The 22,284-nt window shown below is 31.3% G+C and overlaps 1 protein-coding gene across 1 annotated transcript in view; it reads left to right on the forward strand.

Moving 5' to 3' along the window:
* The window catches only part of LOC140440314 (uncharacterized), a 75,272-nt gene that overhangs the window by 20,590 nt on the left and 32,398 nt on the right, over positions 1-22,284 (forward strand). Inside the window, exon 2 of the mRNA XM_072530747.1 lies at positions 21,793-22,048. Coding sequence (XP_072386848.1) covers positions 21,793-22,048 — 256 coding nt within the window. The remainder of the gene's footprint in view (positions 1-21,792; positions 22,049-22,284) is intronic.

The raw sequence follows: 22,284 nt of genomic DNA on the forward strand, positions 1-22,284 counted from the left end.
GGACTACCTAAGAAGAGCTTGCCGTATATCAAGAGTAGAACGTATACCTAATTCTGAAATTAGAAGAAAAACAGATAGAGTACATACAACTTCTGAAAGAATAGAAACTAGACAGTTAATATGGTATGGACACGTACAGAGGATGGACGACAACAAATGGCCAAAAAGAGCTATGGAATACAATCCAAGTAATAGAAGGAAACGAGGAAGACCAGCCAAGTCTTGGATACAAGGTGTTATGGAAACCATGAAAGACAGAGCCATTGATGAAGACACCTGGAGAGATAGAAAAAGATGGCGATCGAAATGCGGGAAGCGGCAGAAGCTGTAGGATCCCCGCTTATATATATATATATATATATATATATATATTCAGAATTTTTTTTTTACACTGTTTCGGCAGTTTGCCATACAGCCAGTTACATGATCTTTTAATCTCATTAAGCGCAGTAAAAAGTTTTTGAATTATTTGCAATCGAATAGACTAAAATAGATAAATTTAAAGTTGGGAAATCAGTACAACAATTAATAAAAAGAAGAGAAAAAATATATATACGTACAGATATATATCCATAAACACATACAATTAACATGGGTCACTCGCTTCACGTCCAGGGGCCCATCACGACATTAAAGGAGAGAAAACAAAGGTAAAAAGTAAAAACAAAAAAAAATTTTTTTAACTAAAGAAAAATATTACATTTGGTCAAAAAATCGTTTATGCAATCGTAAATTAATCTATTTTGAGTCGATAGGGCAGATAAAACCTTAAATGGAGATTTACCGGTAATATGAACTGTAATATTGTATAATAAGATGGATTCCAAATTATATTTGGCACAACCAAAAATTACATGATCTAGGTCACCTTCTACTCCACATTCCACACAGTTTTTACTTTCGATCACATGAATTCTTGCAAGATGAGCAGGAAAACAAGCATGTCTAAATTTAAGCCTAGATATGGTTGTTAACTTATGGTTAACAACATTGTTATGGTTAAGTGTAAAAAAAAGTTAAAATTAGAAAGATTCAAAATCTGGGTCATATAATGAGGGGCGAGAAGTACGTATTACTTAGATTAATTATGCAAGGGAAGATACAAGGGAAGAGACACCCAGGACGACGCAAACTATCCTGGTTAAGAAATTTGAGAGAGTGGTTCGGTTGCAGCTCATTAGAATTATTCAGAAGCGCGGCCAATAAAATTAAAATAGCGATGATGATTTCCAACCTCCGATAGGAGAAGTAACCTGAAGAAGAAGATGGTTGTGCCGAAGTTCTATGCCGATGTGCAACAGGGACAGTTGTGTGTAAAGAAGTGTATCTATTTAGGTTGGTAAAACAAAACTCAGACCATAGATCACTTCATTTATGGTTTAAAACTGCCTTGCGTAAAAGAACCAAACCAGAAATACTGGGTAGATATTCTGTGATATCCATTGAATAAATACTTAATTTAGCTAGTTGGTCCACATGTTCATTATGTTTAACTATTAAGAATTATTTAAGCTACATTTATTGTTTGAAAATATTTTTTTTTTCGAGGCGTACAGATTTTTGGAAAATCGATGATTTCCTTCCACTTCGCCTCCTCATACTAGGGGGACTGTTAGGATGAAGCCAGATGGTAGGTAGGAGTGGCAAATTTTTTTGTATCTTTTTTGGGGCCCTAAAATTCACATTCTCAGCAAAATTTAACTTGTTCGTATGATTTTTAGAGGTTCAGCATTATTTTCGTCTCTGACGACTGGACCATTGGGTGTGTCCACACTGGTGCGCTACCATTTCAACATGTGTTTTAACGTTTCTTTTAACATTTAATTCAACATGCATCAACAAATGCCTTCAGTCTAGTGCCCTTCAGTCTATTCACAATAGATAAAAGTGACGCTATTTTGCTAGTATTACATTCGTGTTAAAGAAAGTTAAAAAACGTAGAAGATTAAACCGAACAAAAGTTCGGTGAGATGCCCTTGGTATTTTACAAACCTTAAATCATGTGTATCCTACAATCACCCTAGAGAAAATGGTAAAATCTGAACTAAAACAGGCTCAAGACAATTACAGACGCATTACCTTCATATGGATTCCGTTTCATATTGGCATTGATGGAAACAAAGCAGCAGACCAACGCGATCGTAGTGTCGGAAAGTATAGAAACAGGTGTAACGTTGTGTCGAAATTTCGCAGGTGATATAAAATTGTATATTAGAAATTTAATTACGTATAAGTGGAATCAAGAGTGGAATTATTCACAGACAATGCTAAGAAAATTTTAAGACAATGTTTGTCCGTCGCTACTTGGAATTCGAAACCGAAAATTTCGAACTATTATTGCCTATGTATATTACATACAATATATACGCAATTTTACCTATTTACAAGACATCATCCCCCTAAATCAGTAAATCTAATTTATTCCGTAATCTGACCGGTTATTTTTTTTATGTACATACTAATATGCCTCCATTTTGAATATTCATTATTAAATCCCAAAAATAATCTTGTGTCAAAAATAATAGTGTCCTATTTCCTACCTTGTCATTAAAAAAAATCTTTATATATTAAATATACCTAGAATATATTAAGTATTTTAAGAATATAATATTTCTCATTCATATAATTCATTCCAAAAAATATTAATAGGCCTAAGCACTACAAAGCCATGATCATTTTCAAACAACTTTTAACAGATAAATAAGCTTTTCTTATGCCTTAGTCCACTTTTGTGTGAACCCTTTATCTTCTTTACGAGGTAAAGTCTCTTTTGTCGTCTTGGTCTGTTTTCCTGTCCTCTTTTTTTCCCTACATAATGAGAAACGGAAAATAATTGGAGATATTTTTGTTTTAAGCTAACCTCATAACATCTAAAAAAATACACAATCAATTATCAGAAGTGATACGGGTAAGGAGTTTATTTAAGTTGTTTTTTTTTCTTTTGGGTTTTTATTTCCACCAAGGATTGGTTTGTGTTTCACGGGAGTTGAAGTTCTTCTATTATCCACACATTTAAGAAATAAACATACCAAGACACCAGGGAAAATCCCCACTCGTTTCTTTTAATTATTTATTTGGGCAATAATAATAATAATTTATGTAAAAATTTTGCAAGTGGTTGATCTATGATCTTAATATTTTTTAAGTGTGTAATGAATTTATTTATTTTATTTGTAAATTTAGAGCAAGGGTTGGTAGAAAGAGGTTGATAGTATCTATCATCATCTAACAACGATTGGCTGAGGTTAAGATATTGATCTCTATCCATGAGGACAGTGGCATTCCCTTTATCACTTGTAAGAACGAGAAGATTAGGGTGAGTTTTTAAAAACGATACCGTCTCCCTGTAAATCTTATCTAACTCCGATATGGGTTGTCTAGGGCGATTAGAATAGTTCAACAGAATATTATTGGAAGAAGACCTAAGAGATAAAAGGTCAGAATTGTCAGCATGTGACAAAATATTTTCCACATCTGCTAAAATTCTACTAACAGAATAATCTCTGAAAGTTGGCTGTAAGCCAAATTTGGGGCCCAAGGATAACAACTTAAGAATGTCCTGAGGAACCTCAGTACTAGATAGATTTTTAATCCACTTGGGATTAAATGGAATTTTTTTAAACTGGGGAGTGTCTAAGTCCTTAAGAAATCACTGGAACTCCATCCAACCTAACTGTCCTGTATCCTGGGATGTATTTGCAGAACTTTTACAATTAATATTTGACACTAATTTTTTGGTCTTTAATGACAAATATTACCTTCAAATTTTTGGGACACCTATGGGTTCCTCAATCTCTCCCATCCTGGTTAATTATGTACTGGATGATTTAGTATCTGACCGGCTTGGTCGTTTAGATTTCCAAATCCCTTTTATTAAACGGTATGTTGATGACTTATTACTAGCCTTACCTCCAGACAAGATTCAGGCCACCTTGTCTTTATTCAATGAGTTTGATCCTCATTTACAGTTCACTGTTGAACTTGAGGACTCCAACACAAATAGTATTCCCTTCTTAGACATGCGTGTCATTAGAATGGGAGATAACACCCTTACTACAAGTTGGTACAGGAAACCAATGACCTCTAATAGGTTTCTCAACTACCACTCTTGTCATCCCTTTAAATATAAATTAAACCTTATTAAAGCTTTAAGCTGCAGGCTAAATAGACTGATACATCCGATTAATCGAAGGGAATCCTTTCAATTACTTAAAAATATTCTGATTGAGAATTCCTATCCATCCTCCCTTATTAATAAATACCTTTATACTCAAAGTTATGGTTCTTCTTTAAATGACATACCCAATGGTGACCAACTCAGAACAATATCAAATAATTCAATTAATAACACTGTTCTGCCTAATACTGTACTTGGGAATCAAACTACCCATTACTCATCTTTACCTTATTTTCCTCAAGTTACTGAGAAACTCGTTAAACTGTACAAACATAACAACGTACCGGTTAAAATTGCTATTAAGAATGCTAAGACTGTCAGGAATTTGTTTTCTAAAACTAAAACACCTCTGTCCCTTCTGGAACAAGTTAATGTAATATATCATATACCTTGTGCTGAGTGTGACTCATGTTACATCGGTCAGACAGGGAGATCACTGAGAGGGCGTCTCACGACTCACCGCAGTGATATTAATTTATCTAAGCATACTTGTGCTCTTGCCCAACATGCTATCAACACTAAGCACGAAGTAAACTTTAATGAAGTTAAAATTCTTGGCACTGAACGCAATCTCGTAAAAAGACAGTTTTTAGAAATGTGTTCAATATTAAAACATCCTAATACCCTTAATAAGAGGACCGACATTAGTAATTTGAGTCAAATTTATCATGCATTAATTTTACAGAATTAGGCTTGATGTGTTGTTTACTTAAATTTTGTCCCACATTGGGGTTTTGTTATTACATTTTCTTATAATAAATTTAAATAAAAATAAAATAAAATAAATTATTCCTTCCTTAACTTAGTTTTATCAACTTATATTTTATTAATATTTGTCAATATCACTTTTACATAATTAAGTAATTGTTCTTTTTGATAAACTTGTTTGATAAAATTAAACTGAAATTGATTCATAGAATCTTTCTCATTACGGTCCTAAATGTTTGAACCTTTGGACTGTGGAAGTTGTATTAATCTTCACCTGTTAGCTGGCTAACTAGTGACGTCATAATATTATAATATATGATATTTTGGATTGACTTCGCATGCTTTGTTCTTTGTTGACAGATCAATCACTGTTGGGGTGAGTGGTGATTTTAACCACCTTTTCCTTTCATTGTTTGGTTTTTTAACGACAAGCTGTCAACCAAATTTATCACAAATTTTGAATATACCGCCTTATATATAGAAGTTGGTAGGTTGCCTTGCTGTTTATGTCACTCTGACCTCAAGGCCACCTATTTTCACGTGTTTTTGTGGGTGTTAAACTTGTAAATTCATTTATCGGCGAGTCTCAGTAAGCTAAAGACTGGTAACTTCATTTTATCTTATTACTATTATTCTAAATAACTTATAATGTTACCTAAAGTTAAAATTAAAATCTAATTTATTAAATAAATTTGTTGGAAGTGCATTCGTATGATCTTTTCAGTTCTTTACACTTTAAAATAAACCTTAATGTTTTTTACTTAAGTTTTTATAATAACTTTTTAATACATGTATTTTTATCACATGTTCTTTTGCTGTGCTAATTTTGTTAAATTGCAAACTATACCTAGTTTCAATTAATTATTTTATACAACGTTAACTCTGAATGTCCAGTTTCGTAAGTTTTTTCATTTTTTTAACATCATTGACTGCTACATGTCTTTCTAAGGTAACACACTTTTGTTGTAACTTCTCTATGGATGTTTGGTTTCATATTGTTCTTTTTAGATGAACTGATGATGCTTTCTGAGCAGAAAGCGAAACGTCTTCAATAAATAGATGAAGTAGCCACCTTCTTTGTCTTTTATTTCTCCACTTTGACCGAAAAACCCACCACTCTTCGAGTGTACCTTAGTTTATATATATATATATATATATATATATATATATATATATATATATATATATATATATATTATATTTATATATATTATATATATATATATATATATATATATATATATATATATGTATATATATATATATATATATATTTCTTTTCTTTTCTATATATATATTTTTATTGTATATATGTTTTTGTTGGGAATAAGGATATCAAATTGTTAGAATTAAAGTAACGTTGACTTTGTAAGTAAATTAATAACTAGTTGGGAATTAAAGATGATTGTACATAATATATGTTTTATTAGTACCTATTTTTTCTTTCCATTTTCAGAAATGAATTAAGACAACTCTGACAGCAGTATAGAATACCTCGGGAAGTATATGTTCATACTTTCCTCGCTCCCAAACTTAATTTAAAGCAATTTCCTTATTCCATTACACTTCGTCACATTCATTCATCTGTCTTCTATCTTCTTTCCACATTTATTCTCTGTTTATTGTCTTTGAAGGTAATGCAAATTTTCCGAATCATTCCTTGTGTATTAATGGGCCACTCTCCGGCATAGTCTGCTAGCCAATGTCGTATTTTATTACATTCACATATTTTTGTTACCTTGGTGCATCAAAGTACATTTTGTAGTTTGCTATGTTGGTACACCAACGGCCCATTCCAATTCATATTCATTTATTTTTGCTACAAAAGGTCTCTTCTTCTTCTTTTTCGCACGCTTTTGCGTGGTCTTCCTACTGATCGTCTTCCTATTGGGGAACCTTCTCTTGCCGTCTTTACTACTCTATTTGTTGTCATTCGGCTTATATGATCGTTCCATTCTATTCTTCTATTTCTTACCCAGTTTTTGATGTTCTCCACCTTGCATTTATGTCGTATATCTATACTTCTAGCTCTGTCCCATAGTGTCTTACCATCAATTTTTTGTTTTCATCTCTGCTGTTTCTAACATCCTTTTTGTTCTCCTCTCTGTGTCAAGTCTTGTTTCTGTCGCGTATGTCATTATTGGTCTGATGACTGTTTTGTAAATTCTGCCTTTCGTTTCTTTCCCGATATTTTTATTTCTCCATATTGTTTCGTTTAGGCAGATTGCGGCTCTGTTTGCTCTATTCACTTGATCTTCCACTTCGGTTTCGAGTTTTCCGTAGCTAGATAATGTGATATCTAGATATTTAAACTCCATCACTTGGTCTAGCTAGAACAAGCTACAAAAGGTAGAAGGCAAAAAAAAAGTCGATGTAGATCTCTCACACGATACACCGAACATATTGTTGCTGCTATTGGCGCTTGATTGTCAGCTGTTGTCCGTTTTCTCCCTGTTTTTAGTAGGTACGTACCAAAGTTTATGGGGTAATGGAAAGTTTACTCTATTTAAAGTAAACTTTGAATAAAGTTTTCAGTATAATTGAACTTTGTGTTATTCCTCACTTATAATTTCTGTTTATAATATATAATAATAATATAATATTATAATAGAATAATTAAATCTATTGGTAGTTTGTACTGTCTTTGTAAATGTAGTGTCATTGGTCCTTAATGTTATTTATTTGGGACTTCATATTTTAGCAAATTGGAATGTGGGATTCTTTTTGTCAACCGTTTTCCATCCACTCCTGAATGTAGGTCTCTCCCAATTGCTTCCATCTTTCTCTATGTTGCGCCAATCTAATCCAGTGTTTGCCTGCCACTGCTCTTATGTCATCTACCCATCTCTTTTGAGGTCTTCCCATGTCTTCTTGTTGTCGTGCTTGGTCTCCATTCTAGAATTCTTCGTGTCCACCTGTTGTCATTATATCGGGCTACGTGACCTGCCCAGTGCCATTTCATGTTTGTAATTTCTTCCACAATATCCCTAATCTTCGTTCTACGTTTTATCTCGGTGTTTTTAATCTTGTCTCTCAGTGATATTCCAAGCATGATTCATTCTATTCCCCTTTGCGTTGTTTCTAATTTTTTAGCATTTTTTGATAAGGGCTACTGTCTCCAACTTTTCTTTAAGTTTACAGGAATGAAGGTATTTTTCAAGCTATATGCTAGTTTTCCGAAAGCGCCCTATGCCAGTTGTGTTCTTCTTTTAATTTCAGTATTTTGATTTGGTTTTCCTAGTTTGGTGACATGACCTAGATATACATAATGTTCAACATTTTCTATGGTATGATTTTGTATTTTTATATTTGTCTGGTGTCGGCTCAGTATTTTTGTTTTACTGTAGTTCATTTTTAAGCCTACCGCTCCTGAAACTGCATTTAATTGTTGTAACATATCATTTATAACAGACATTATATAACATTTATTACAGACTACAACATTGATGGTTGATACTGTTATATTATTACAATTGTAATTTATTCAATTTTAAATAATGCTAGCTTCTGTCATTTTAGACAACTACCGTAAGTTGCACTGACTGATTTGTTCCGACATCTGTCCTAACATGTCAATATTGTCATTTTTATCATTTGTTATCAACAGGTCCTCGAAGACACTTTGTCTCAGGACCTGTGCTCAGGACCAAGTAACCGATGTACGTTGCCATGTTACCAATTCCAACGGTAACTTAGACATCTTAATTTTTAATAGTATATAATGTAACATATTTGTAAAAATTTATATCATTTAAAGGGTTTTTACCCATATATATATATATATATATATATATATATATATATTTTAAATAGGAATAGCGATCGGATTAGCCAAGCGGGCTGGGCGGATGGCTTCTCCTTCGCTTCAATGCGAGAGATGTCAGTTCAATGTCCGGCTCGGTGTACAGAAAAGAAAACAAAAAGGCTAACGCAGCAGTTTAAAATTCTAAAATGAATCTGCGGCTTAGTCTAGAATATGCTGGTATCTGATCGGCCTATGGTGGAGCAGTACGGCAAGAGATAAGGGCTTGCGGCTAGGTGATACTCCTCCATATATCCCTACCGGAAGGGCGTCGAACGCCTAAATACCGGGTATATGTATATATATATATATATATATATATATATATATATATATATATATATATATATATATATATATATATATATATATATATATAATAGGGACTCATAGCATGTGCACTTTGTAAGTATTAACCACATTTTGCATAACCTTAGTCAACATTTTAAACCTTACGTTCTTTTTAATTAAAGTGGTTAATTACTTTTAGGTTACACTGATGATGGAATTTACATTCCGAAAACGTTCTGTATTTGTGATATAGTCCGTTTGGGTGTTTTATTTATACCTTTTACTAAAAATTTTGAAATAAAAATTTTTTTGTGATACATGGTATACAGCCAGCTACAGTAACTTAGTTTCCTAGTGGATATTATTTAGTTATTGGATATTATCGGCTATTAAAACTATGTCATCTGCGAATCTCAAGTGGTTTAAGTATGATCCGTCGACGTTGATACCCTTGTTGTTCCATTCTAGTTTCTTAAAAATATCTTCTAGAGCAAGGGTAAATAGTTTAGGAGAGATGGTGTCTCCTTGTCTTACCCCCCTTGTAGTCTTATGGGATTAGTTTTTGTGCTTTCGTCCAGCTTTATCTGCATGGTGGCATTTTCATATATGTTTTTAATAATGTTAGTGTATCTTGAATCTATACGTGCATTTTCTAGAGATTCAAGCACTGCCCATAATTCGATGGAATCGAATGCTTTATAGAAATCGACGAACGCCATATGAATTGGAACATTATACTCGGTACATTTTTCTATCAGTGATCTTACGGTGTGCAAGTGGTCTATGGTATTAAAATGCTTTCCGAATCCAGCCTGCTTGCTATGTTGATAGGAATCGAGCTTATGTGTTGGGCGGTTGGTTATGATTTTAGTTAGTAATTTATACATATGTGATAGTGATTGTGGGATAACCCAGCGCAAGTGTAGTAGACTAAAATGGAAAAATCTGTGTAGTGGGGTATCAGATACCCAAAAAAGATAAATAACACATTTTTAGAAAATTTATATTGTGATTTATATTTTAACATACGAACTTAAATCAAAAGGAATTAGTGTAAAAACAAATTGCAAACTAAATATTCCAAACAAGTCTCATTTTACAGCGTAAAAAAACTCACACTCAGTTACTAACAGAATACAAACAAATTCGGTGTACCAACTTAAAGCTCACACGAAATTTATAAGGAATTTATATCCTGAAGGAACTGCAACAAACGATGAAGTACAACCAGATAAAATAATGAAAGTGGCCAAATGATGTAGTGTTTGCCCGAGAAATTCCCTTCCTTTTGTCTGAAAATCGCCATTTTTTGGTGGATAAATTACTCTACTTTGAGTATCGCATAAAAAATTGTAGTGAAGTATCTTTTGCTATTACGTGAACCATCGTATAAAGGCGACAATTCATCTACCATATCGACCCCACATTTTTCAGCGTTATAAAAAGAAATTATTTTTGGTTTCTTACTTTTGCCAGTACTATCGTCAATAACAGGGGTGTGGTGTAAAATCGACTCCTTTTTTTTTTGGTACATATGAAACTAACCTTATACTTTCTTTAAATCCGAATTTTGAGGAATGTACTGGGCTGTTCCTAGATATTAGAAAACTTTCAGATATTTGCCGTTTGTTTTTTCTTACAGTTCCAGTAGACGTCAATCGATGACCTTTTACAAACTTCAGCATCAGCTCATAGCTTGTGAACCAATTATCAAATGTTACATTTCATCTAGTTTCAGATATCGGAGTTACAAGTCGGAGAACTACGTTGCTAGGTTTATTGCCCAGTTGAAAGGTATGGCTGCAATCCCATGTATAGTTCTAAATTCGAAACATAATATGATTTTGCATCAACGAGAACGAATATCGTTAATCCGTATCGTGCAAGCTTTTTCGGCATATACTGGCGAAAACAACAGCGGCTTCTAAATGCCTCCATATTTTTATCAATAGTAAGGTATTTGCTTGGCGTATACACGTCATGACTATTTTGCACAAATTTTTTAAAAATTGCTCTAATTGCAGTAATTTTATCGAATTTTTTTCTTTCTTCTCGATTTTCTATATTGTCAAAACGTAGACAAGACTGTAAAAGAATAAATCGTTGTAAAGACATCATCTCTCTAAATAAGCTTATTCCGATTCCATCGGTAGACCAAAGATCTTTAAAATTAAGCCGAGCAGGTTTTAACACTCCAGCCAAGTACAAGAGTCCAAACAACGCTCTAATTTCAGTTGCATTGGTTTCGCAAACTGCATACTGATGGTTTTCATAGTAGGAAGTGGACTTTCTTCTTATTTTTATGTTAGTCCAAGTTACGACTCATCATCCACCATACTAGGTGTAAAACGTAAATTGAAACCTTTTACGGAAGTTTTCGCCATTTTTCATTTCGTTTTATATGTGGTAAATGCGTATTAATATTTAAAAAGCAAGCAATTTAAGTAAACCCAGCCTGTGAGACATGTTCACCCCTAAGAATTACGTTTGGGTGTAACAATTCATTGGAGCGAGGTGTATTAACTCGAGTTAAAAACAGGAGTCACTCCACCGCGCTCCAATGCTCCAGGCCATCCCTTTCCCCCCTATAGCACTCAGATGCGCGATAGGGGCACAACTATCAGCCAAATGCTTTTCGTGTCAGCCAAATATCTTAACCCGATCAATGCAGGCTAGCGTGACGCTCTCTTTTCCTGCTTTCTCTAGTAGTCCAGTCATCAGAGAGTTGATCCATAAAAATCATACAAACAAGATCAGTTTTGCAGATATTATTAATTTTGGGACCCCAAAAAACCCCCTGACGGGGGTAAAAACGTGAAAAAATCGATTTAAAAAGAATCTGTCTACCGTAGAAAAAAATGTTTCAAACAAAAAATGTAGCTGAGATAATTTTAAACAAAAATGTTTATAAGCATTTTTATGTAGAATAAACCGTTCTCTTAGAAACAACGCTTGAAGCGACCGTCTATTTTTAATGTCAGTTACGCGCGCAAAATCAATGTTCAATAAAAATTTTATCAGCTGGACGGTAAAAATTCGATTGGTTTTGATCCAAATGTCCTATTGACAAAAATCAAGATGCGTTTTAAAGGCAAAGAGCGCAGATTTCGTATGCAGTTTTTGTATTTTGCCGAGAATAAACTCAGTTTTTATAAAGGTGTTAAATAAATTAACGTGGTGCGATTTTTGCTATTTTTTACGATTCTCGTGAGATTAATAAAATTGATCACTTTCATTGAGCAGTTGTAGTAAACTTTTTATTTTTGGAGATCAATCTTTAAAACATATGACATGAAATTTCAATTTTAAGTTGTGGTAACAAATATGAGGCATTTGAAATATGAAAAAATCGCAGAATTTAATATTTTACATTACAAACGATCATATGTCACGGAAAATGTATTTAAGAAGACTGTTTTGGGTGTAGATTATTACAGTAGTTTAGTTCTTTTGAAAAACGTACTAGTGTATATGAAAAAAATAAGTTTCAAATGTTTTAGATAGTTTGTTGTGTGAAAGTTTAAATCCAACGTTTTTTAAGCATATTTCACGTGCCTCACATTTGCTGTTAAAACACAAAACTAAAATTTCATGCTAGAGCTTTTAGAGTTTAGGATCCAGTAATCAAAACTTTATAGTGGCCAGTCAATGAAAGGGATATATTGTATTGATCTCGTGAGAATCATAAAAAATGGCAAAAATCGTGCCACGTTTATTTATTTAACACCTGTATAAAAGCTGAGTTTGTTTGCGGCAAAATACAAAAACTGCGTACAAAAGGCTAACTCTTTGCTTTTAAAACGCATCTTAATTTTTGTGGATAGGTCACTTGAATCAAAAGATATCGAGGTTTTACTGTCGCGCTGATACAAATTTTATTGAACATTGATTTCGCGTGCGTAACTGACATGCAAAATCGACGGTCGCTTCAAGCGTTGTTTCTAAGAGAACGGTTCATTCTAGTTTAAAATTATCTTAGCTACATTTTTAATTTGAAACATTTTTTTCTACGGTGTACAGATTCTGTGTAAATCGATTTTTTTTTGCGTTTTTACCCCCCTGCCAGGGGGGTTTTAGGGGAAGCCTGGGGGTAAAAGCGGTAAACTTTTTTGGGGTCCCAAAATAATATTCTCTGCAAAATTCAGCTTGTTGGTATGATTTTTAGAGGTTCAGTGGCATTTTCGTCTCTGACTACTGGAGTATAGTAACGTATCATCGAACTGAAATTGCTTGCTCGAGCCTCGAGTTTCCGCTCCGGGCTGTGCCCAGTTCGGCGACTCGGTGTCCGAGGATGTGCCCTTTGTGCCCAGGTTTTGGGGTTTTGTTAATTTTTTTTTGGGTGGCTGTCGCCTTTTTGTTAGTATTTTTTGATTTTTTTGGTGGTCAAAGCCTTTATTTATTTATTTTTATTATTTTTTTTTTGAAGGTGTTCTGAAAATAAACATCAATTATTAAATTTCCAGTGCTGCGTTCTGGGGCTTTTTCTGTTGTTAGAGCTACGAATTATCTAGACTTTATGTATTTGCCAGGATTTGCTGGTTTGGTCAATTGTGCTTCCATCGATGGAATGCACCATTATCTTATTATCTCTCACAGGATCGGGCTTGAATGATTCTCTAATTCTGCAAAGCTAATTCTTACTTTTTCTGCCATTTTATCTATCACACTTACTTGCAGTTCTCTAAACAGAAAGCGTTCAGCGACGTATAAGTTTGTACTTTTCTGTTGTTATTATGAGGAACTCTAAATTCTCTACAAGACAAGGATTTTGATTGTTCTGTCTTCTAGTTGTAAATTAATTTGTATTTTTGTATTTACATCTCCTTCTTTATATTTGTCATGTACATGTAAGAATTATAAATAAAACATGTTGTTTTTTACAGAATTGTTAGTTGAAATACATATTTTAAAAATCGTTGCCTGATTAAAATCACAATATCAATATAAATATACCAATAATTAATTTTTGGTGGAATAGTCAACAACCAATAAAAGAAACGAAAAAGTTGCTTCCTTAAAATTAAATGGCTAATTATATCCGCAAGTAGGACAAACGTGAGATAAGAAAATATAAAATGGATGCTCTATCTTTATATCTAATCTGATTATTGAATAAAAGACTGATGCACAAATAATTTCAGTTCATGTCAATGATGCTCTGAAGCAATATTTGAAAGTAGGTATATTAACGATGTTAAAAAGTGCTGATGGAAAGAGACTGCTACATTTGTTTACTTTATTCAATTATTTTGTAATCACGTAATAGATATTAATGTTTATTAAATAGGTTGTATCACAAGCGGATTTGTGCAAACAAAATTAAAGTTATTATTTCAATTATGTTCAACAATATTAATAGTTAAATTCGTATAACAGTCCAATCGTAATCTTTAAAAATACTAGGGTTTGGATATTTTAGATAACAGATACACTTTTTCTGAAAAGTAATCGAAATTATACAGGAAATTATAATATCGAGATGATTCTCCTGAAAATAACAGATAAAAAACTTCTTTTGAAGTTATACCTCTATACGCGCGCTCCACGTTGGAAATTTCTACGGGAGTGAATCTGTGAAATCATTACAATCATGTGTAAGATAATGAGTAAGAGAGAGACAGAAGATATATTTTCTCTCTCTTCCTCTCTCGAGAATAAAAATGTCCCTTTTGTATATATATTTAATATTATATATAAATATTATATATAATATTAAACCCTATTCATTCTACAAATTCCCAGTCGTCAACAGAACCACGTGTAAGCCAAACAGGGTCGTACTGATGTACGACCTATGTATCATATGATTTTTAAAAATATTTACTTTTGAAACTGTTAGTGTAAGAATTTCTTGAAATTTAATCATTATATCACAATTAAACTAAACTCTAAAAAATAACACGACCAGTAAATAAGTTGGGATCTGTAACATGAGAATCTGTCTGGCTTACCGTAATAAATTATATTTTATTGCCTCTTGACGAATGAGACGGCGAATATCAACACGTGCTCATGTTTACTGATGGGAATTTGGTAAACGAATATACTTTATATAATATAATATTTATTAATATTATTATTTATGTGATATGTTTTGTATTATTTATTAAATGTTCATAATAATTATTTTAGTCTTTTGTATTTCAAAATCATAATCTCAATAAATCACTGTATGATCGAGAACTGTCAATTTTGAAATACGTTTGTGTCATGTCTAATTGGCAAATATTTTACGTGTTTGGTTTATACGCTGGTGTATGTGAGTTCGAATCCCAATATGAATTTCCTTTTTTATTTTTGAAATATTTAAAAACCTCACGTTAATTTTATTAAATATATGTAATATACGCAAAAATGCTAAATTTTAAAATAAAATGAAAATTTACAACGTAATCCGAGTTGTTGGTTTTTGAAGTTATACTTCTATACGCGCGTTCGACTTTGGAAATTTGCACGGGAGTGAATCGGAAATTTGCACGGGAGTCACAAGCCTCGTTAGGCATGTTAAATTATAAATTAAAACTTGTAAATATCTCAAGAAAGTTCAAATGTGTACGTATATACACAACAAACAACAATTAAATATTGTATTTCTCAATGTCAGATAAGTTTACAGTTGTATCACCAAATAATAGTTTTTGAAGTTATACTTCTATACGCACGGTGGGCGTTGGAAATTTGCATGAGAGTGAATCTGTGAAACCATTACATATGTAAGAAAATGAGTAAGAGAAAGACAGAAGATATATTTTCTCTCTCTTCTTCTCTCGAGAATAAAAATATTCCTTTTGTATATATATTTAATATTATATATATTATATATATAATATTGTATAATATATATATATATATATATATATATATATATATATATATAAAGTAGTTAGGTATTATTGACTGACACGTACCATATTTTAGCATATCCTGAAGAAGCAAATAAATTTTGCGAAAGCTTGATAAAGAACAAAGAGTTTCACTTTCCTGCCCTATTAATGACTGCAACCCCAAAATAAAACTTTATTTATATATATATATATATATATATATATATATATATATATATATATATATATATATATATATATATATATAATATTATATATAATATAATATGTATTAATATTATTATTTATGTGATATGTTTTGTATTATTTAAAATTAAACGTTTATAATTATTTTAGGCTTTTGTATTTCAAAATAATCACTGTTTTACCGAGAACTGTCAATTTTGAAATCCGTTACTGTGATGTCTAATTGGCAAATCCTTTACGTATTTGGTTCATACGCTGGTGGTTGTGAGTTCGAATCCCAATTATGAATTTCCTTTTTTATTTTTGAAATATTTAAAGACCTCACGTTAATCTTATTAAATATATATAATATACGCAAAAAACATAAATTTTAAAATAAAATAAAAATTTACAACATAATCCGAGTTGTTGGTTTTTTATTCTTCGTAATCTTATCTTCGTAAAGTAAGTTATGTATATTGGCAGTTTTAAATACTTATGAATATTACATTTTAATTTATATTGTATTATTATATTGAATTATGTTGCAGTGTATTTATTGTATTGTAATTTTTATATTAATAACAAAATAAACAATGAATTTTACTGCAGAGTATGTGTAATTTTTTTTGCATTCAACTCCTTTTATACATATATAAAAATAAAAATATATATTTTCATTAAAATATTGATACAATCCTTCATTTACTATACTCCTATTACAGGTCAAATGTTTATATACAGCAAACCATGCACCATATACCTATATAACTAATTCTTTTTCTCTTTCTGCTCTCTCTTACCTATAGCATTACATATGTAATGATTGTGCAGATTGACTCCTATATAAATTTTTAACGGCGAACGCGTGTATAAAAGTATAACTTCTACCGGCAGTCCCACTGGACTGCCTCACCCGTTTTTTATTAATATTGTTATCATGGTAAATTAAACATATGCGTAAGTAAGTTATGTATATTGTCATTGTTAAATACTTATGAATATTTCATTTTAATGTGTATTAATATTATTATCATGGTAAATTAAACATATGGGTAAGTAAGTTACGTATACCTATTGTCATTTTTAAATACTGATGAATATTATTTATTTAATATCTTAGCATTTTTAGAATCGGAAACATTTATTTGTTATTACTTCCACTGATTGATTACTTTGTTTTTAATTATTAGCATACTTATTTATATAAAATGGTATATTAATTAAATTAATATTAAGTACATTGTTTTTTTTTCTAAACAACTGACCTAAATTTGTTTTAATGGAATCTTAGGTTAGAGTTTTAAAATATTCGAACTAGTATCGGAATACACATCGCCTGATTAGCCGTGATCGTCTAGTGGCCTAGTTATTCGGACCTCACGTTGTGGCCATGGTAACCAGGTTCAAAATCTGGTCACGGCAATGTGCTAACATGTCACGGTGAGGCAACTTTTAGTTTTTTTTTTAAATATTTAAAAATATTAATTACTGTGTTTAAAACAATAAAATGTATTACGAACAAATTTTTACAAACAGGTGTATATAAAAAATATTCTAACCCTCTCCAAAAAAAAATTGTTTTGAAAAAATTATTGTTGGAAACGAAAAGTTTGATATTGCTGTTTTTGAAGTTATATGCGTAATTAAACATATGCGTAAGTAAATTATGAATATTGTCATTTTTAAATACTTATGAATCTTGCATTTTAATTTGTATTGTATTATTATATTGAATTATGTTGCAGTGTATTGTATTGTATTTTTATATTAATAACAAAATAAACAATGAATTTTCTGCAGAGTATGTTTAAAAAAAATTGCATTCAACTCCTTTCATACATACCTATATGAAAATAAAAACATACATTTTCATCAAAATATTATTATATTTTGATGAAATCCTCCTATTACAAGTCAAATGTTTATATACAGCAACCGATGCACCATATACCTATATACCTAATTCTGTTTCTCTTTCTGCTCTCTCTTACCTATAGCATTACATATGTAATGATTGTACAGATTGACTCCCATATAAATTTGTAACGGCGAACGCGTGTATAGAAGTATAACTTCTACCGGCAGTCCCACTGGACTGCCACACCCGTTTTTTTGTACCTTGTTTAATCTATAACTTAAAAACTATTTAATTTATACAAAAATAAAAATAAAAATTTTGTAATTAATTTTTATTTCCGCACTCTTAGAAAACTGATAGGATTAGTAAATATATCAATGTCAAACGTTGCACGTAATAGTCCAGTCGGGATGGCATTTGATCTTGCATGACGAGCTACCACAAATTGTATTATTCTAATCTTTAAGTGAGTCAATAATAGTAGTGTAAATTTAAGTTGCTTTAGCCGCAACCTTGAATTTAAAGGAGAACTAAAACTGTTGCAAATGCGATTCCCTACAATTTCTTTTTTACAAATTTTTGTAAGGGAAGGGAGAAAGGATAATTATTGAATTATCTCGTTTATTATTAACTTTACGACATAATTGTACATAACCAAAAATGAAGGGAATTATATTTTATACCATTTTAATCTCTTTAAATTTATTGCTAAAATCAATATTTAAGGTCTTAAGTTCGTTCCTGTTTATGGATTGCTACTAATGACGTCAGCGTCTAGGGTTCGTTAATCGCTTATTTCGTTAGGCTTGTCATAGGCGTAGAACCTTGAATGTTGATTTTAGCGCCAAAAATCAAAGAAATCAAAAATTGTACAAAATATAACTCTATCCATTTTTGTTTATGTACATGGATGTCGTAAAGTCCGTATCACTTTTTGAAGAGTTTAAAATGGCCAAGATATTGATCAAAAACAATTTCTATATATCCAATTCCCACAAGGTCTTACGCTCGCGTCTTTACCTCATATGTACGACCTCAAATATTGATCTTAGCAAAAAAATAAAGGAGATCAAAATTGTATAAAATACTTATGCCTAACGAGACACAAGCGAATAACAAAGTCTAGACGGTGACGTCATCAGCAGCAATCCATAAACAGGAACGAACTTAAGACCTTAAATATTGATTTTAGCAAAAATTTAAAGAGAATAAAATGTTACAAAATATAATTCTCTCCATTTTGTCTATGTACAAATATGTCGTAAAGCTATTAATAAACAAGATAATTCAATAATTATGCTTCCCCCTATCAAGTAAATGTTAAGATAATAAGCATATTTCAAGAAAAATTAACACGTATACATTTGACTTTCAAATAAAAAATTAATTTTTTGTAAAATTTATTTTTAAAAGATATTATTTATAACTGTAATACATAAAGTTGAGCTGATACAAATTTTATTGAATATTGATTTCGCGCACGTGACTGACATTCAAAAACCACGATCGCTTCAAGCTTGTTTCTAAGAGAACGGTTTATTCCACACAAAAAGTGATAATAAACATTTTTGTTTAAAATTATCTCAGGTACATTTTTTATTGGAAACATTTTTTTCCGAAATTCCGAAGGACCGAACTCCCAATTTTACAATAACTGTTAATTGAAACTTCTAAAATTTTTATAGCTGTGATATTATCTCTATATTACATGTGATATTATCCCAATTACCACGCGGAATTGAAGTTTTTGTGCATTTTTAGAAAGTTATTACATATTAATTTTTAAAATCAAATCAAATCTACTTTTGAAGCTATTTTTGCAATAATTAAGCACCGAATTAACAAACTTTCATTTTAAAGGATTTTCTATGCTTTTTTAATAAAATTGTGTCACTTTTCCATATAATTTACCGGTCTTCATCTTTAATATTTAAAGTGAAATAACGATTATACATACATTGTTTATATATTAATTATAAGTAAAAAAGGCATTTAATCTTTTGCATATTTTGTTTATTACATATTATTATCACAAAAAATATCAAAAGCAGTTGTTCAAAAGAGCACCTGTATCAAAGAGTATCACGAAGAAGGCTTTTTATTTGCCAATTTCTTTGGTCAAGTATTAAAAAAAGACGAGCATTGAGCACTTCACATGCATACAATTTACAGTTTAGTTTCCCCTTTCAACAGAACAAACTTTTATTGGCTGTATTGATTTATGTAAATATTGAAATGTTTGCAAAATACTACAGTTTCAACGTTATTCCATACGGAGCATAATCTTTCGCCTAGTTTATTGTTTACATAAATCTAACAGGCTATTATAATAGTCCCTATTACGTAAAGAGTTCTTCTTTATTCGTTTTTATACAGGGATATACCATTAGATGAAACAAAATATTTACGAGTTTTAAGCTAAAATAAATATCTAAAATTTTGTTTTTTGATAGACCCTTAAAAGTCCTTAAAACATATTTTATATCTTAAGAAGATGAAGAATAAAGTACTTTATAATACATTTTTTATTTTTTAATATCTATTATCTGTGATAGCATCAGAATCCTATGTTTGTGTAAAATTAGCTTTAGAACTTAGGTATGAGTGACACTCAGTTTGGGTTTCGAAATGGCCTGGGTACTCGTGAAAAGTTGTTTGCACGTAATATAATGTCCCAGAGATGCCTAGATATGAACCAAGATATGTATTTGTTCTTTATTGACTATAGTAAAGCCTTTGATAAATTTCTCCATGATCATATAATACACTTTACTGAAAAAAACCTAGATACAAAAAATATCAACATTATTTCCAATTTATATTACGCTCAAAGAGCTGCAGAACAAATAGATGACAAGAAAACCGAAGTATTGAAATAAAGAGAGGGGACTCAGAAGATATTTGGAATAAAGGCATGATGAGAATTATGGCATTAAAATTAAAGAAAATTCAATTACAGAATCTTTTTTGAGCTACGAACTATCTTCTTGGTGCGTTGTTTTTGTTATTTTTTGTAGTGTTTTCTCTCGGGTGTATTTACTGATTTTCTCTCTAGTACGTTTGGTTTTATTCTACTATTTGTTGTTTGGGTCTCTTGTGTTTCGATCTGTGAAAAGCGTCGTACCTCATGATCTCTCGCAATATGTGACTAGGATGGTTCTCTATCTCCGCGAACTTTGTCCTTGCTTTTTCCTTCATTATATCAGTCACTCTATTTTGTTGTAATTCTCTGAAGAGGAATCTTTCTGCAACGTATCTCGGTACGTTGACTGCTTCTCTTATGCTGCTGTTATGTGCCGCTTGTATTTTCTTTTTTGTTGTGTTACATGTGTCCCCGTGCGAGAGATGCATATGTTAGTATAGAAAGAATTATACTATTTATTAATCTTATTTTGGTTTTTATTCTGAGTTTGCTTTTTCTTCCTGCTAGGCCTTTTATTGATGCTCTTGCCATGTTGGCTTTTTGTATTGTAGCGTCTATGTGTTTACTAAACGTTAAGCCTTCGTCCATGATACATTCCCGACAACAAACCACCATCGTATTTATACTTTTGTGTAACCGCGTGGCTATTTCTATGTAAGGACAAATCGGCCTTACGCAAGCCCATTTGTTAATCTGTTGAAAATTTGCTATTCTCTCTCTACGCATAATGTACAGATTAAAGCAACTCTTCGCAACGTATTGTTCGATGATAAAATTCTAATTGGGTCTACATAACACACAAGTGCTTACTTACTTTTTTTTTGTACGCACACATGATATCACAAAACTGATGTTTTTTTGCAAAAATGATTTTTCCTAAATTAAATAAACATATTCTTAGAATTCTTAAAAGTTAGTAGTAATGATTCAGTATTACTGGTTGTTTTTTTTTCTATATCACTTAGTATATAATACAAGTATTGTAAATACATCAAATTATTACTTTATTTAATGTTTTAGGTAATAATTGAAATACTTACCCTATGGGTATCACTTACTGCTTTCGTTGAGTGTTCTCCTATTTCAAGATTGAAATTAATAGGAAGTAAGCCACAAACATCAAAGAAAATTGCACGAAGTATAGACTTACTAGACTTTAATTTTGAAGAAAATCTCGGTCAATATAATAATTTTTTTAAATATAATTATCCCATTTCTTATAACTTGGACATTGGCGATCACACTTTTGGCATACCAGAACAATCATCCAACACTGGTAAGTTTTACCATGTTTTCTAATTACATCTGTCTTATTGAGTACCATTGTATTAAGTACTAGTATTGAGTACTTTGAGTGTAGTTTTTAATATTGAAAATAGCAATTTGCAGGTAATGAAAGAAAAGAAAACTGAAATAAAAGAAAATTTTAACGGATTTTAATACTGTCAAACTTTACATCAAATTTAAAATAAGATGCAAGGAGCTTATTTTGTTGATCTACAATTTTTGGTT

This window comes from Diabrotica undecimpunctata, chromosome 1, assembly GCF_040954645.1.
Source record: "Diabrotica undecimpunctata isolate CICGRU chromosome 1, icDiaUnde3, whole genome shotgun sequence".
Lineage (NCBI taxonomy): Eukaryota > Metazoa > Arthropoda > Insecta > Coleoptera > Chrysomelidae > Diabrotica > Diabrotica undecimpunctata.